The sequence below is a fragment of the Bombina bombina genome, chromosome 8 (genome assembly GCF_027579735.1).
Source record: "Bombina bombina isolate aBomBom1 chromosome 8, aBomBom1.pri, whole genome shotgun sequence".
Classification (NCBI taxonomy): Eukaryota; Metazoa; Chordata; class Amphibia; order Anura; family Bombinatoridae; genus Bombina; species Bombina bombina.
In genome coordinates this window covers 198,230,128-198,246,972 of record NC_069506.1, presented here as the reverse complement: position 1 = coordinate 198,246,972, position 16,845 = coordinate 198,230,128, and the positions used below count along the sequence as shown (strand labels likewise).

General features: G+C 39.5%; 1 protein-coding gene across 1 annotated transcript in view; it reads left to right on the top strand.

The window, feature by feature from the left end:
- Positions 1-16,845, top strand: part of FUZ (fuzzy planar cell polarity protein) — a 368,361-nt gene that overhangs the window by 91,521 nt on the left and 259,995 nt on the right. The window contains exon 5 of the mRNA XM_053690829.1: positions 866-970. Within this exon, the coding sequence (XP_053546804.1) occupies positions 866-970 (105 nt within the window). The remainder of the gene's footprint in view (positions 1-865; positions 971-16,845) is intronic.

The following is a 16,845-nucleotide window of genomic DNA, read 5'->3' as shown; positions in this document are numbered from 1 at the left end:
TATCCAGTCCACGGCCCGCCCTGTCACTCTAAGGCAGGTGTTTTTATTTTTAAAACTACAGTCACCACTGCACCCTATAGTTTCTCCTTTTTCTTACTTGTCTTCGGTCGAATGACTGGAGGTGGGGGTTAGGGGAGGAGCTATATAGACAGCTCTGCTGTGGGTGTCCTCTTGCAACTTCCTGTTGGGAAGGAGAATATCCCACAAGTAATGGATGAACCCGTGGACTGGATACACCACAAGAGAAAGAAATTTATCAGGTAAGCATACATTTTTTTTTTTTTTGGGTTGCTCCTCTATGTAGCATTTTTTATTTATTTATAGCATTGTGCTTAATAGGGGGACTACTAAAATAAAATGATTGATTACAACAATTTGCAAACAAGTCATGAAGGGGCTATTTTGGGATATTTCTGTCAGGTTAGTAATCATGGAGTGGAAGAAGCAGTTTAGTAGTAGAGAGGTTCTGACACCATCCTAGTTCATGCTGTCCTTATCTGAAAAATATCTGCCTAAATCCTTTTGTTGGACTCGGGCATAAATTATAGGTGATAAATTACAGACAAACCATTTAGGAGGTTGTATTCGGCATCAGATAAACTCTTCAGATAGTGAAAGGATGAGGACTTTTAGATCAGTAGGTACACGTCGAACTGTTTAATCCTCTGGATAATGTTTAGAATGTGTGACTCCAACTTGATCCTCTGTAGTGGATACGGTGCTCAATGTGTGTGTGTGGGGGGGGGGGGGGTAGAGCTGCCTTTCCAAAAAATCTGTAAGATTCTGTTTGAATTCTTAGTTTGCTACAAAATGAAAGATGTAAACTACAGATGTGAAAACATACTTTTATCCTTTTTATATTCAGGCCTCCTACTTTTTGATTGACAGCTTCATAATGGAAACTGAGAAGATGGGAGACTTAACACAATGTGTTGATTGTGTTATAACTCATGATATGGCCATTCTTCAGGTGGGCATTTTTGAACTGATAATATTGTTTAACCAAGCACATAAAATAAAAAACACAATGTCATTAATTGTACAATGTATATTATAAAACCGTTTTTTCCATGGGACCAGATTTTGCTGGTGTAAGCCCATGTTTGCAAATCAGATTTATCCTGAGATCTTGGCATACAAGCAGTGTTCTTCAAACTGACTAAATATGGTGCTATGTGGAAACATTAATTTTCTTACAACCAGAGAAAAACCTGGAGCTTGGCAAGAAAGCCGCTCTACATACCTATGTTTCTAGTCATTTAAGATTGGGATTGTGCCCAGGTTTTAATTCTCTCTATATTTGTTTTTTAGTATGTAGCCATAATTACCTTGAAGCCATCACTTGTATGTCCTTAAAGAGATTAATTGGGTGAGGTTTAACCTTTAACTGCTGAGCCATGTCACATCCTGTGCTGAAGCTATTTTGGACGTTTTAGATGTTTACGCTATACTGCAGGTTCGGATTGCCAACCCTCCCTTATTTCCATAGATTTCCTTTATTTATCCAAACACTTATAGTCCCTTTTCCCCCTTATTTTTTTTAAAAAAACATGTAAAATATTAATTTCAAACATTTAATATTATACTCTTGTCCTCTTATTTATGCAATAATTGTGATGTATCTGACAGGTTTAATGCCTTTACTCCAACTGTGCACTAAGGCCCTTATATTCAAAACATGTCAATATATTAGAATAATAGGGACTGACCTGCAAATAATGGGGCGCTCTCCATTATTGATCAAAACATCACCGACATCGGCACACGTCAGCATTTTCTGCGGGTAGGGGGGTATTTAAAGTGTTCCTACACCGCATAGACAGTGTAAATAATGCCTGTGTGACCTTACTTTCCCTAAACCTACACTACCTGCCTCCCACTATAATGTCTTGTAACTAGAAAGGTAGCTAGACAGATATGGCTGACACCCTACTACCCAACCTGTACTTCAGAGATTGGATTATATTGCTCAGCTGGCGATGTATCCTAATCATAGTGCAGGTTACTCTCCTGGAACACTCCCATAGACTTACTACACCTACGTAATGTTTTCACTATACTCCCACCTCGAATGCCCAGCTAACTCTCAAAGAACGCCTACACCTATATAATGTCTGTAATCTACCTGACTAATACAGTATACAAAAAAAACTCCCTATTATAACTACAGGAGCTAGAAAGCTATATTTCTATCATATAGGTGGCGAGAGTCCAAAAGCTTGTTACTGATGGGATATACATTCCTACCAGGAGGGGGCAAAGTTTCCCAAACCTCAAATGCCTATAAATACACCTCCCACCTCACTCATACCTCGGTTTTAAAAACTTTGCTTCCTTAGGAGGTGGTGAAGCATGATGTGCTTGATTCTTCACTGAAAGGCGCTTCTTAGCATATTGAAGCCCAGTTCCTCTCTAAGTACAGTGTTTGTCTCAGGGATGTGAAGGGAGTATTGCCTGATGATACCATGTTTTCACCTATGAGGAATCTATTCATAAGGCTCTCTGTAAATTCGGTCACAGGGATTCATCTGCTTCTTCCTTTTACAAATCAACATTATACTACTATACTCTGCCGATATGTTTCAGTACCGGTTTTGCTGTCTGCTCATGGCCGGCGCTTGTGTAAGGCAGTATAGGCAGCCTCTTTTGTGTGCCCCCAGCAGGGGGTGCCGAGATCGGCGCCACTGCTGATGTGCGCGAGTTAAAATAAATTTTTATGTTGGTGACAAGCAACTTGACATGCGATGCGCACGCATACAGGAGTCTGGCTGGAGGACTCAGGAGTGGAGAGAGTCAAGCAGCTTGAGATAGGCCGCTACATTGTGGGCATGTCGTGTGGTAACAGATGGTGTGGCGTGTGCCGTGGAGCTCGCTTGTGCAGCTGCGCTGCCTCCTGCCTGCCTAAGCCAATACCACTATGAGAGCGAGGGAAATCGTGAGGGCATGCTGGGCACTAGATGACTCAATGAGCCACTTGAGTTACGCCCACCCAGATGGCCAGACTGGGTTCGACAGCAGTGAGGTAGGATGGCAGGGCCAGGGTCTGAGCCAGGGCAACAGCCAGGCTGGTTGGAATGGCGGGCAGAATTAAATTAGAATGCACCATCCATGAGGCTTAAATTGCACCAATTTGCATGTGAGGACACTTGTGTTGACTTTGACTGTGAAGTGAAAAATATGTGTTGAATCTGGTGACTAACAACTGTGACACAGGACAGGGCAGCCGTTCTTATTCTAAAATTCTTATGTACCACATTTGAAAAAAATAGTAGTCATCGCTCACTTTTCTAAGTATGTATCTATTTGGGTTACTATTACCTCAATAAAAAATATTTCTTAAAAATAAAAATAAAGAACAAAACACAGACAGATCCCAAAAGCTACAGGCCCATTTCATTGCTAAATTCTGTCCTGAAAATATTAGGAAAAATACTCGCCAAGCGATTGAACCAAATCCTCCCAGGTGTTATACATGTAGATCAAGTAGGGTTTGTCCCGAGAGGCGAGGGACAATACCATCAGGGCTCTAACGCTTATGGCATACGCCACACATTACAAAATCCCTACGGTCTTCTTGGCAACAGATGCCGAGAAGGCCTTTGATAGGATCAACTGGCAGTTCCTACAAGAGACATTGGTGTCAATTGGTATAGGCCTTAAAATGATTCACAGAATATTTAGTCTCTATTCTTGCCCCACAGCACAAGCAAAAGTGAATGGTCTCCTCTCCCGCCCTTTTAAAATTAGCAACGGCACGAGACAGGGATGCCCTCTGTACCCTCTGCTATTCATCCTTACCATGGAGGTTCTAGCGGCACACGTCAGGAAAAATCAACAGATTAAAGGCATAAACCTGGGGGCGAATAGCTTTAAGATAGCGCTCTACGCGGATGACGTCCTTTTCACAATTAGGGACCCACACCATTCTGTAAGAGCAATAATGGTGGAGCTGAAGAAATTTGGTGACCACTCTAACTTCTTAGTAAACCCGACCAAATCGGAAATACTTAATATAACTATGCCCACGGAAGAGTTTACGTCACTGTCACAGATATGTCCATTACAGTTACAACACCAACAAATAAAATATTTAGGAATATATTTATCGCCTAGACCAAGAGAACTCTTTCAATCTAACTTTGTTACCCTTTTACATAATGTTCAGAAATACCTAACCACCTGGACAGACAAACCCATCTCATGGTGGGGACGCATGCAGTGCATAAAAATGACGACACTACCTAGAATTTGATATATCATACAAGCCCTCCCTATACCCCTACCACAGTGGTGGTCGAAACAGCTACAAAAACATATCAATGCGTTTGTCTGGGGCAATAGCAAACCGAGAATTAACAAGAATACACTACACAGGCCTACTAAAATGGGGGGTTTGGGACTCCCCCATATCAGAACATACTTAGACGCTATGGTTTTGCAGAGGATATTGGATTGGCATTGCCCAGAGTTGACGGGGGGTTTAGATGACAACTACCAGGGATTAGTAGAGTGGCCATATACCACACCTCTAGTGAGATTTACAGGGGAAGGCAAGTTGCTAGAGAGTGGTCAACTGACAGAGGTGGCGAATGGGATATATACTTCATGGCTAAAATACATGCAGTTATCGCATCTGCTCTCTACATCAGCATATAAGACCGATCTTCTTAGGCCCCTCACCTCCTTTGAAAAAGTATGCTTGACGGGTACACCTCTTCCCCACTCACTGTCAAAGATGCGATCTCTCCTACAGGAACCACAACTCGCCAATCTCCCGCCGTACACAACAAAATGGCATGACGAGCTAGGGGTAACATTCACAGTTAAGGAGTGGGAATCTATGTTCCGCAACACTCAAAAGTCATCCACCTCCCCTAAAATATTAGAATTAAACCACAAGGTCCTAACACGTTGGTACTTAACCCCCACGCGTATACATTTGATCTATCCGTCAGCCAGCACTCTTTGTTGGAGGGGATGCAAAACGAGAGGGAGTTTTAAACACATGTGGTGGGACTGCTCCCAATTAAGTCAATTGTGGTCACACATTGAAACTCACTTCCATAAGCTATTGGCAAATGACTTTAAACTGACACCTAGTATAGCCCTATTGAACAATGTATCATCTGTCACATGTAAGATTCGTAGACAGTTACGGCAGATTGGACTGAACGCTGCCAAATGTTTAATAGCTTTAAATTGGAAAACACAGAGACCCCTAACTAGCCAGATGTGGACAGATAAAGTAAAAGACCTAATAGAATTAGAAGAATATGGATATCTTAAGAGACAGAAACTCTCATTCGCACACGATATAAAGTTTCTATGGGAAGATTCCCTGCATGACGCTTCCACCACAGGTAATGACCCACACGACAGAACTGAGATGGCTGGCCTGGTGGCCGGGGTAACTCACTCATAGCGATAAACCACATAAGAAAAGTACATCATGTAAAATATGATCACTCCCAGCATATCTTTAGACAGGAACTGGAACCATCAGATTCTTGCAAAGGCCTAGTATAGAGTAATATGATACCTACAATCGCCTTAGGGTGTTAGAAATATTGCTTAGGTTGCATCTAAGTTTAGGTTTGTTATAATTTTCTTTTTTTTTCTAGTTTTATTTAATTGATACTGATATACATATATGTTTATCTCAGAGCTTAATCATTATATCAATACGACAGAGAGTGAAGACTAAGCCGATGAAGTAATACTTGATTGCTTTGTGTTATAATTTCTGATCTGAATTATGCATATTTTGCAGGCTTGTATTATATTAGGGAGCCTTCTGGCCCCGACTGTTTCTTTCTTTCATTTAAAGAAAGTGACGTATGGGATATACATTCCTACCAGGAGGGGCAAAGTTTCCCAAACCTCAAAATGCCTATAAATACACCCCTCACCACACCCACAATTTAGTTTTACAAACTTTGCCTCCCGTGGAGGTGCTGAAGTAAGTTTGTGCTAGATTCTACGTTGATATGCGCTTCGCAGCAGGCTGAAGCCCAGTTTTCCTCTCAGAGTGCAGTGAATGTCAGAGGGATGTGAAGAGAGTATTGCCTATTTGAATTCAATGGTCTCCTTCTACGGGATCTATTTCATAGGTTCTCTGTTATCGGTCATAGAGATTTATCTCTTTCCTCCCTTTTCAGATCGACGATATACTCTTATGTACCATTACCTCTACTGATTCTCGTTTCAGTACTGGTTTGGCTATCTACGATATGTAGAGGAGTGTCCTGGGGTAAGTAAGTCTTATTTTTTGTGACACTCTAAGCTATGGTTGGGCACTTTATTTATAAAGTTCTAAATATATGTTTTTAAACTTATATTTGCCATGATTCAGGATGATCAATATTCCTTATTTCAGACAGTCAGTTTCATTATTTGGGATAATGCATATGAATAATCATTTTTTTCTTACCTTAAAAATTGATTCAAATTGACTTTTTTCCCTGTGGGCTGTTAGGCTCGCGGGGGCTGAAAATGCTTCAATTTATTGCGTCATTCTTGGCGCAGACTTTTTTGGCGCAAAAAATTCTGTTTGTCATTTCCGGCGTCAAACTTGACGCCCGAAGTTGTTCGTGTTTGCGTAATTTTTTTGACGTTAATAATGTTGGCGTCTTTTTTGGCGCTAAAAAATGTGGGCGTCATTCTTGTCTCCACCTTTTTTTCACATTATTTCAGTCTCATTTTTCATTGCTTCTGGTTGCTAGAGGCTTGTTCATTGGCATTTTTTCCCATTCCTGAAACTGTCATTTAAGGAATTTGATAATTTTGCTTTATATGTTGTTTTTTCTTTTACATATTGCAAGATGTCTCACATTGACCCTGGATCAGAATCTACTTCTGGAAAGACGCTGCCTGATGCTGGTTCTACCAAAGTTAAGTGCATTTGTTGTAAACTTGTGGTAATTGTTCCTCCGGCTGTAGTTTGTGATGAATGTCATGATAAGCTTGCTAATGCAGATAGTATTTCCATTAGTAATATACCATTACTTGTTGCTGTTCCTTCAACATCTAATACTCAGGATGTTCCTGTTAATATAAAAGAATTTGTTTCTAAATCTATTAGGAAGGCTATGTCTGTTATTCCTCCTTCCAGTAAACTTAAAAGGTCTTTTAAAACTTCTCATTTTTCAGAGGAATTTTTAAATGACCGTCATCATTCTGATTTGTCTGTTTCTGATGAGGATATTTCTGGTTCAGAGGATTCTGTCTCAGATATTGACACTGATAAATCTTCATATTTATTTAAGATGGAATTTATTCGCTCTTTACTTAAAGAAGTTTTAATCGCATTAGAAATGGAGGATTCTAGTCCTCTTGATACTAGATCTACTAAGCGTTTAAATTCGTTTTTTAAACCTCCTATAGTTATTCCAGAAGTTTTTCCTGTCCCTGATGCTATTTTCTGAAGTAATTTCTAGGGAATGGAATAATCTGGGTACTTCATTTACTCCTTCTCAAAGGTTTAAGAAATTGTATCCTGTGCCATCTGACAGATTAGAGTTTTGGGACAAAATCCCTAAAGTTGATGGGGCAATCTCTACTCTTGCTAAACGTACTACTATTCCTACAGCAGATAGTACTTCCTTTAAGGATCCTTTAGATAGGAAGATTGAATCCTTTCTAAGGAAAGCTTATTTATGTTCAGGTAATCTTCTTAGGCCTGCTATTTCTTTGGCTGATGTTGCCGCTTCCACTTTTTGGTTGGAGCCTTTAGAACAGCAAGTATCAGACCATAATGCTCATAGCATTGTTAAACTTCTTCAACATGCTAATAACTTTATTTGTGATGCCATCTTTGATATCATTAGAGTTGATGTCAGGTATATGTCTTTAGCTATTTAGCTAGAAGAGCTTTATGGCTTAAAACTTGGAATGCAGATATGTCTTCTAAGTCAACTTTGCTTTCTCTTTCTTTCCAAGGTAATAAATTATTTGGTTCCCAGTTGGATTCAATTATTTCAACTGTTACCGGGGGGGAAAGGAACTTTTTTGCCTCAGGACAAAAAATCTAAAGGTAAATATAGGGCTGCTAATCGTTTTCATTCCTTTCGTCAGAATAAGGAACAGAAGCCTGACCCTTCCCCTAAAGGAACGGTTTCTGTTTGGAAACCTTCTCCAATCTGGAATAAATCCAAGCCTTTTAGAAAGTCAAAACCAGCTCCCAAGTCCACATGAAGGTGCGGCCCTCATTCCAGCACAGCTGGTAGGGGGCAGGTTACGATTTTTCAAAGATATTTGGATCAATTCGATTCACAGTCTTTGAATTCAGAGCATTGTTTCTCAAGGGTACAGAATAGGTTTCAAGGTAAGGCCGCCTGCGAAGAGATTTTTTCTCTCTCGCATTCCAATAAATCCAGTGAAGGCTCAGGATTTTCTGAAATGTGTTTCAGATCTCGAGTTGGCTGGAGTAATTGTGCCAGTTCCAGTTCTGGAACAGGGTCTGGGGTTTTACTCAAATCTATTCATTGTACCAAAAAAGGAGAATTCCTTCAGACCAGTTCTGGATTTAAAGATATTGAATCATTATGTAAGGATACCAACATTCAAAATGGTAACTATAAGGACTATTCTGCCTTTTGTTCAGCAAGGGCATTATATGTCCACAATAGATTTACAGGATGCATATCTTCATATATCCCGATTCATCCAGATCACTTTCAGTTTCTGAGATTCTCTTTTCTAGACAAGCATTACCAGTTTGTGGCCCTTCCGTTTGGCCTAGCAACAGCTCCAAGGATCTTTTCAAAGGTTCTCGGTGCCCTTCTCTCTGTAATCAGAGAACAGGGTATTGCGGTATTTCCTTATTTTGACGATATCTTGGTACTTGCTCAGTTTTCACATTCTGCAGAATCTCATACGAATCAACTTGTGTCGTTTCTTCAAAGACATGGTTGGAGGATCAATTTACCAAAGAGTTCGTTGATTCCTCAGACAAAGGTAACCTTTTTGGGTTTTCAAATAGATTCAGTGTCCATGACCTTGTCTCTAATAGAAAAGAGACGTCTGAAATTGGTTTCAGCCTGTCGAAACCTTCAGTCTCAATCATTCCCTTCGGTAGCTTTGTGCATGGAAATTCTAGGTCTCATGACTGCTGCATCGGACCCTTTGCTTGTTTTCACATGCGACCTCTTCAGCTTTGTATGCTGAACCAATGGTGCAGGGATTATACAAAGATATCACAATTAATATCCTTAAATCCCAATGTACGACACTCTCTGACGTGGTGGATAGATCACCATTGTTTAGTTCAAGGGGCTTCTTTTGTTCGTCCAATCTGGACTGTGATCTCAACAGATGCGAGTCTGTCAGGTTGGGGAGCTGTATGGGGATCTCTGACAGCGCAGGGGGTTTGGGAATCTCAGGAGGCGAGATTACCAATCAACATTTTGGAACTCTGTGCGATTTTCAGAGCTCTTCAGTTCTGGCCTCTTCTGAAGAGAGAATCGTTTATTTGTTTTCAGACAGACAATGTCACAACCGTGGCATATGTCAATCATCAGGGTGGGACTCACAGTCCTCAGGCTATGAAAGAAGTATCTCGGATACTTGTATGGGCGGAATCCAGCTCCTGTCTAATCTCTGCGGTTCATATCCCAGGTGTAGACAATTGGGAAGCGGATTATCTCAGTCGCCAGACGTTACATCCGGGCGAATGGTCCCTTCACCCAGAGGTATTTCTTCAGATTGTTCAAATCTGGGGACTTCCAGAAATAGATCTGATGGCCTCTCATCTAAACAAGAAACTTCCCAGGTATCTGTCCAGATCCAGGGATCCTCAGGCGGAGGCAGTGGACGCGTTGTCGCTTCCTTGGAATTATCATCCTGCCTATATCTTTCCGCCTTTAGTTCTTCTTCCAAAAGTGATTTCCAAAATTCTTATGGAACGTTCGTTTGTACTGCTGGTGGCTCCAGCATGGCCTCACAGGTTTTAGTATGCGGATCTCATTCGGATGGCCAGTTGCCAACCTTGGACACTTCCATTAAGACCAGACCTATCTCAAGGCCCATTTTTCCATCAGGATCTCAAATCATTAAATTTGAAGGTATGGAAATTGAACGCTTGATTCTTAGTCATAGAGGTTTCTCTGACTCAGTAATTAATACTATGTTACAGGCTTGTAAATCTGTGTCTAGGAGGATTTATTATCGAGTCTGGAAGACTTACATTTCTTGGTGTTCTTCTCATAAATTCTCTTGGCATTCTTTTAGAATTCCTAGAATTTTACAGTTTCTTCAGGATGGTTTGGATAAAGGTTTGTCTGCAAGTTCCTTGAAAGGACAAATCTCTGCTCTTTCTGTTCTTTTTCACAGAAAGATTGCTAATCTTCCTGATATTCATTGTTTTGTACAGGCTTTGGTTCGTATTAAACCTGTCATTAAATCAATCTCTCCTCCTTGGAGTCTTAATTTGGTTCTGAGGGCTTTACAAGCCCCTCCGTTTAAACCTATGCATTCTCTGGACATTAAATTACTTTCTTGGAAAGTTCTGTTCCTTTTGGCCATCTCTTCTGCTAGAAGAGTTTCTGAGTTATCTGCTCTTTCTTGTGAATCTCCTTTTCTGATTTTTCATCAGGATAAGGCAGTGTTGCGGACTTCATTTAAATTTTTACCTAAGGTTGTGAATTCTAACAACATTAGTAGAGAAATTGTTGTTCCTTCATTGTGTCCTAATCCTACGAATTCAAAGGAGAGATCTTTACATTCTTTGGATGTAGTTAGAGCTTTGAAATATTATGTTGAAGCTACTAAAGATTTTAGAAAGACTTCTAGTCTATTTGTTATCTTTTCTGGGTCCAGAAAAGGTCAGAAGGCCTCCGCCATTTCTTTGGCGTCGTGGTTAAAGTCTTTGATTCATCATGCTTATGTGGAGTCGGGTAAATCCCCGCCTCAAAGATATACGGCTCATTCTACTAGGTCAGTTTCTACTTCCTGGGCGTTTAAGAATGAAGTTTCTGTTGATCAGATTTGCAAAGCAGCAACTTGGTCTTCTTTGCATACTTTTACTAAATTCTACCATTTTGATGTGTTTTCTTCTTCTGAAGCAGTTTTTGGTAGAAAAGTACTTCAGGCAGTTGTTTCAGTTTGATTCTTCTGCTTATAATTTCAGTTTTTTTCATTATTAAGATTAAAACTTTTGTTTTGGATTGTGGATTATTATTTTTCAGCGGAATTGGCTGTCTTTATTTTATCCCTCCCTCTCTAGTAACTCTTGCGTGGAAGTTCCACATCTTGGGTATTTATTATCCCATACGTCACTAGCTCATGGACTCTTGCTAATTACATGAAAGAAAACATAATTTATGTAAGAACTTACCTGATAAATTAATTTCTTTCATATTAGCAAGAGTCCATGAGGCCCACCCTTTTTGTGGTGGTTATGATTTTTTTGTATTAAGCACAATTATTCCAATTCCTTATTTTTGATGCTTTCGCTCCTTTCTTATCACCTCACTTCTTGGCTATTCGTTAAACTGAATTGTGGGTGTGGTGAGGGGTGTATTTATAGGCATTTTGAGGTTTGGGAAACTTTGCCCCTCCTGGTAGGAATGTATATCCCATACGTCACTAGCTCATGGACTCTTGCTAATATGAAAGAAATGAATTTATCAGGTAAGTTCTTACATAAATTATGTTTTTTCTTATGTACCTGTACATTTTTCTTTAAGACAATAAAGCTTTGAAAATTAAAAAAAAAAAGAAAAAAAAATAAAAAATTAAAAATAAATAAATAAAGAATCTTCCACTCAGTTTTGGACAGAAAGCAGGAAATGCTAAAAACATAAATTTGTAGGATTTAGTTACAACTGCACGTTTGCCAAAAGACAATAAGCCCAAAAGCCCTTTCTTTTGCAAGATGTACCAAGTCCACGGTTTCATCCTTACTTGTGGGATATTGTCCTTCCTAACAGGAAGTAGCAAAGAGAGCACCACAGCAGAGCTGTCTATAGAGCTCCCCCCTTAACTCCACCCCCCAGTCATTCTCTTTGCTGTCTCTAAGCTGGAAGGGTAAAGAGAAGAGGTGTTAAACTGTTAGTTTTTATTTTATCTTCAATCAAGAGTTTGTTATTTTTAAATGGTACCGGTGTTGTACTATTTACTCTCAGGCAGGACATAGATGAAGATTTCTGCCTGGAGGATGATTGATCTTAACATTTGTAACTAAGGTCCACTGCTGTTCCCACAGAAGCTGAGGAGTACAGGAAAACTTCAGTGTGAGGAACGGTTTCTTTCTATACAGCAATGAGGTATGTTAAGTCATTTTTTCTGCAGAGACTGTGTTAACTCAGAAAGGCTGACAGTTTCCCCATTAGGGGAAGGGTAAGCAGTAATCCTAGTTATATAAGGGGCATTACTAGCTTACATACAGGGCTAATCTTATGGGCACTCAGTTTGTGTATAATATATTGGGCAAATGTTTGTGTCTTCTGGGAGTATGGTCTTTATTATTATGGGACATATGTTTGAGGGTACACTTGGCTTATTTAAGGGGTTTTATAACCCACATGGCTTTCAAAAAAAGTTTTTTGTGTAGGCCCCAGCAACATCGAGTGAGAGGGGCGGGGCCTATTTTCGTACATCAGTTGCGCACTTAGTTGATACAGTCAAGCAGCAAGCAACGTCTCCAGAGGTCCTGGTACTCTTCTGGGGCCCAATCGAAGCTTTATTCCCACAGAATCATTCCTTAAGGGCAGGTAGGGCCACAGCAGAGCTGTGGCAAGGTGCTGACAGTTTTTTTTTTACCGGTTTTAGACATTTGTCATTCCGCTTTTTTCATTTGGGGGTATATTGCTTAGATGTTTGTGGTGCAATCGTACTATAACTTAGTGGGTGTACTGTAAAAATTTCGAAAAATTTGAGGCAATTTTAAGCATTTTTGCAGTTTGTGTATGTCTTTTTTTCTCTTAAAGGCACAGTACCATTTTTGAAAATTGTGTTTTTTTCATTACATAAAGTGTTTTTCCGAGCTTTCTTGTCTCATTACTAGCCTGTTCAACATGTCTGACATTGAGGAAACTCATTGTTCAATTTGTTTAGAAGCCGTTGTGGAACCCCCTCTTAGAATGTGTCCCACTTGTACTGATATGTCTATAAATTGCAAACAGCATATTTTGACTTATAAGAGTTTGGCATTGGATGATTCTCAGACAGAAGGAAATCAGGTTTTGCCATCTAGTTCTCCCCAAGTGTCACAACCAGTAACGCCCGCTCAAGCGACGCCAAGTACTTCTAATGCGTCTAATTCTTTCACCTTGCAAGATATGGCCTCAGTTATGAATACTACCCTTACAGAGGTTTTATCTAAACTGCCAGGGTTGCAAGGGAAGCGCAGTAGCTCTGGGTTAAGAACAAATGCTGAGCCTTCTGACGCTTTAGTTGCCGTATCCGATACTCCCTCACAATGTTCTGAGGTAGGGATGAGGGATTTGCTATCTGAGGGAGAGATTTCTGATTCAGGAAGGTTACTCCCTCAGACAGATTCAGATATGACGGCATTTAAATTTAAGCTAGAACACCTCCGTTTATTGCTCAGGGAGGTTTTAGCGACTCTGGATGATTGTGACCCTATTGTAGTTCCAGAGAAATTGTGTAAAATGGACAAATATCTAGAGGTTCCTAATTACACTGATGTTTTCTTTCATGTAATTAGCAAGAGTCCATGAGCTAGTGACGTATGGGATATACATTCCTACCAGGAGGGGCAAAGTTTCCCAAACCTCAAAATGCCTATTAATACACCCCTCACCACACCCACAATTCAGTTTTACATACTTTGCCTCCCGTGGAGGTGGTGAAGTAAGTTTGTGCTAGATTCTTTGTTTATATGCGCTTCGCAGCAGGCTGGAGCCCGGTTTTCCTCTCAGAGTGCAGTGAATGTCAGAGGGATGGGAAGAGAGTATTGCCTATTTGAATACCATGGTCTCTTTCTACGGGATCTATTTCATAGGTTCTCTGTTATCGGTCGTAGAGATTTCTTCTCCTACCTCCCTTTTCAGATCGACGATATACTCTAATATACCATTACCTCTACTGATTCTTGTTTCAGTACTGGTTTGGCTATCTACTATATGTAGATGAGTGTCTTGGGGTAAGTAAGTCTTATTTTATTTGACACTCTAAGCTATGGTTGGGCACTTTATTTTTAAAGTTCTAAATATATGTGTTTAAACTTATATTTGCCATGATTCAGGGTAATCAGTATTCCTTATTTTAGACAGTCAGTTTCATTATTGGGATAATGCATATGAAGGATTATTTTTTTCTTACCTTAAATTTTTTTTTCAATTGACTTTTTTTCCCTGTGGGCTTTTAGGCTCGCGGGGGCTGAAAATGCTTCAATTTATTGCGTCATTTTTTTTGACGTTTTTTTGTGTTCAGACGTTTTTTTGTGCCAAAAATGTGGGCGTCATTTTTGTGGGCGTCACCAGATGTGGCGTCTTACTTGGCGCCAAAAAATATAGGCGTTGTACTTAGCGCCAATAATGTGGGCGTCATTTTTGGCGCCAAAAAATGTGGGCGTCATTCTTGTCTCCACCTTTTTTTCACATTATTTCAGTCTCATTTTTTCATTGCTTCTGCTTGCTAGAGGCTTGTTCATTGGCATTTAGTCCCATTCCTGAAACTGTCATTTAAGGAATTTGATAATTTTGCTTTATATGTTGTTTTTTCTATTACATATTGCAAGATGTCTCAACTGGACCCTGGATCAGAATCTACTTCTGGAAAGACGCTGCTTGATGCTGGTTCTACCAAAGTTAAGTGCATTTGTTGTAAACTTGTGGTAACTGTTCCTCCGGCTGTAGTTTGTGATGAATGTCATGATAAGCTTGCTAATGCAGATAGTATTTCCATTAGTAATAATCCATTACCTGTTGTTGTTCCTTCAACATCTAATGCTCAGGATGTTCTTGTTAATGTTAAAGAATTTGTTTCTAAATCTATTAGGAAGGCTCTGTCTGTTATTCCTCCTTCCAGTAAACGTAAAAGGTCTTTTAAAACTTCTCATATTTCAGATGAATTTTTAAATGACCGTCATCATTCTGACTTGTCTGTTTCTGATGAGGATCTATCTGGTTCAGAAGATTCTATCTCAGGTATTGACACTGATAAATCTTCATATTTATTTAAGATGGAATTTATTTGTTCTTTACTTAAAGAAGTGTTAATCGCATTAGAGATGGAGGAGTCTAGTCCTCTTGATACTAAATCTACTAAGCGTTTAAATTCGGTTTTCAAACCTCATATAGTTATTCCAAAAGTTTTTCCTTTCCCTGATGCTATTTCTGAAGTAATTTCTAGGGAATGGAATAATCTGGGTACTTCTTTTACTCCTTCTCAAAGGTTTAAGAAACTGTACCCTGTGCCATCTGATAGATGTTTAAAAAGTTGGAGAAATATACACATACAAATGACCCAAAATTTCAATTTGACTGAAAGAAAAAAAAACAAGCTTATTACTATGTTTAACCCTTTTTTCTTTTTCAGTATTTAAATTCGGTTTTCAAACCTCATATAGTTATTCCAAAAGTTTTTCCTTTCCCTGATGCTATTTCTGAAGTAATTTCTAGGGAATGGAATAATCTGGGTACTTCTTTTACTCCTTCTCAAAGGTTTAAGAAACTGTACCCTGTGCCATCTGATAGATTAGAGTTTTGGAACAAAATCCCTAAGGTTGATGGGGCTATCTCTACTCTTGCTAAACGTACTACTATTCCTACGGCAGATAGTACTTCATTTAAGGATCCTTTAGATAGGAAACTTGAATCCTTTCTAAGGAGAGCTTATTTATGTTCAGGTAATCTTCTTAGACCTTCTATTTCTTTGGCTGATGTTGCTGCTGCCTCCACTTTCTGGTTGGAGGCTTTAGCGCAACAAGTGTCAGACCATAATACTCATAGCATTGTTAAACTTCTTCAACATGCTAATAACTTTATTTGTGATGCCATCTTTGATATCATTAGAATTGATGTCAGGTATATGTCTTTAGCTATTTTAGCTAGAAGAGCTTTATGGCTTAAAACTTGGAATGCAGATATGACTTCTAAGTCAACTTTGCTTTCTCTTTCTTTCCAAGGTAATAATTTGTTTGGTTCTCAGTTGGATTCTATTATTTCAACTGTTACTGGGGGGAAAGGATCCTTTTTGCCTCAGGACAAAAAATCTAAAGGTAAATACAGGGCTGCTAATCGTTTTCGTTCCTTTCGTCAAAATAAGGAACAAAAGCCTGACCCTTCCCCTAAGGGAACGTTTTCCGTTTGGAAGCCTTCTCCAGTCTGGAATAAATCCAAGCCTTTTAGAAAGTCAAAGCCAGCTCCCAAGTCCACATGAAGGTGCGGCCCTCATTCCAGCACAGCTGGTAGGGGGCAGGTTACGATTTTTCAAAGATATTTGGATCAATTCGATTCACAGTCTTTGGATTCAGAACATTGTTTCACAAGGGTACAGAATAGGTTTCAAGGTAAGGCCACCTGCGAGAAGATTTTTTCTCTCTCGCATTCCAATAAACCCAGTGAAGGCTCAAGCGTTTCTGAAATGTGTTTCAGATCTAGAGTTAGCTGGGGTAATTGTGCCAGTTCCAGTTCTGGAACAGGGACTGGGGTTTTACTCAAATCTATTCATTGTACCAAAGAAGGAGAATTCCTTCAGACCAGTTCTGGATCTAAAAATATTGAATCGCTATGTAAGGATACCGACATTCAAAATGGTAACTATAAGGACTATTCTGCCTTTTGTTCAGCAAGGGCATTATATATCCACAATAGATTTACAGGATGCATACCTTCATATTCCAATTCATCCAGATCACTTTCAGTTTCTGAGATTCTCTTT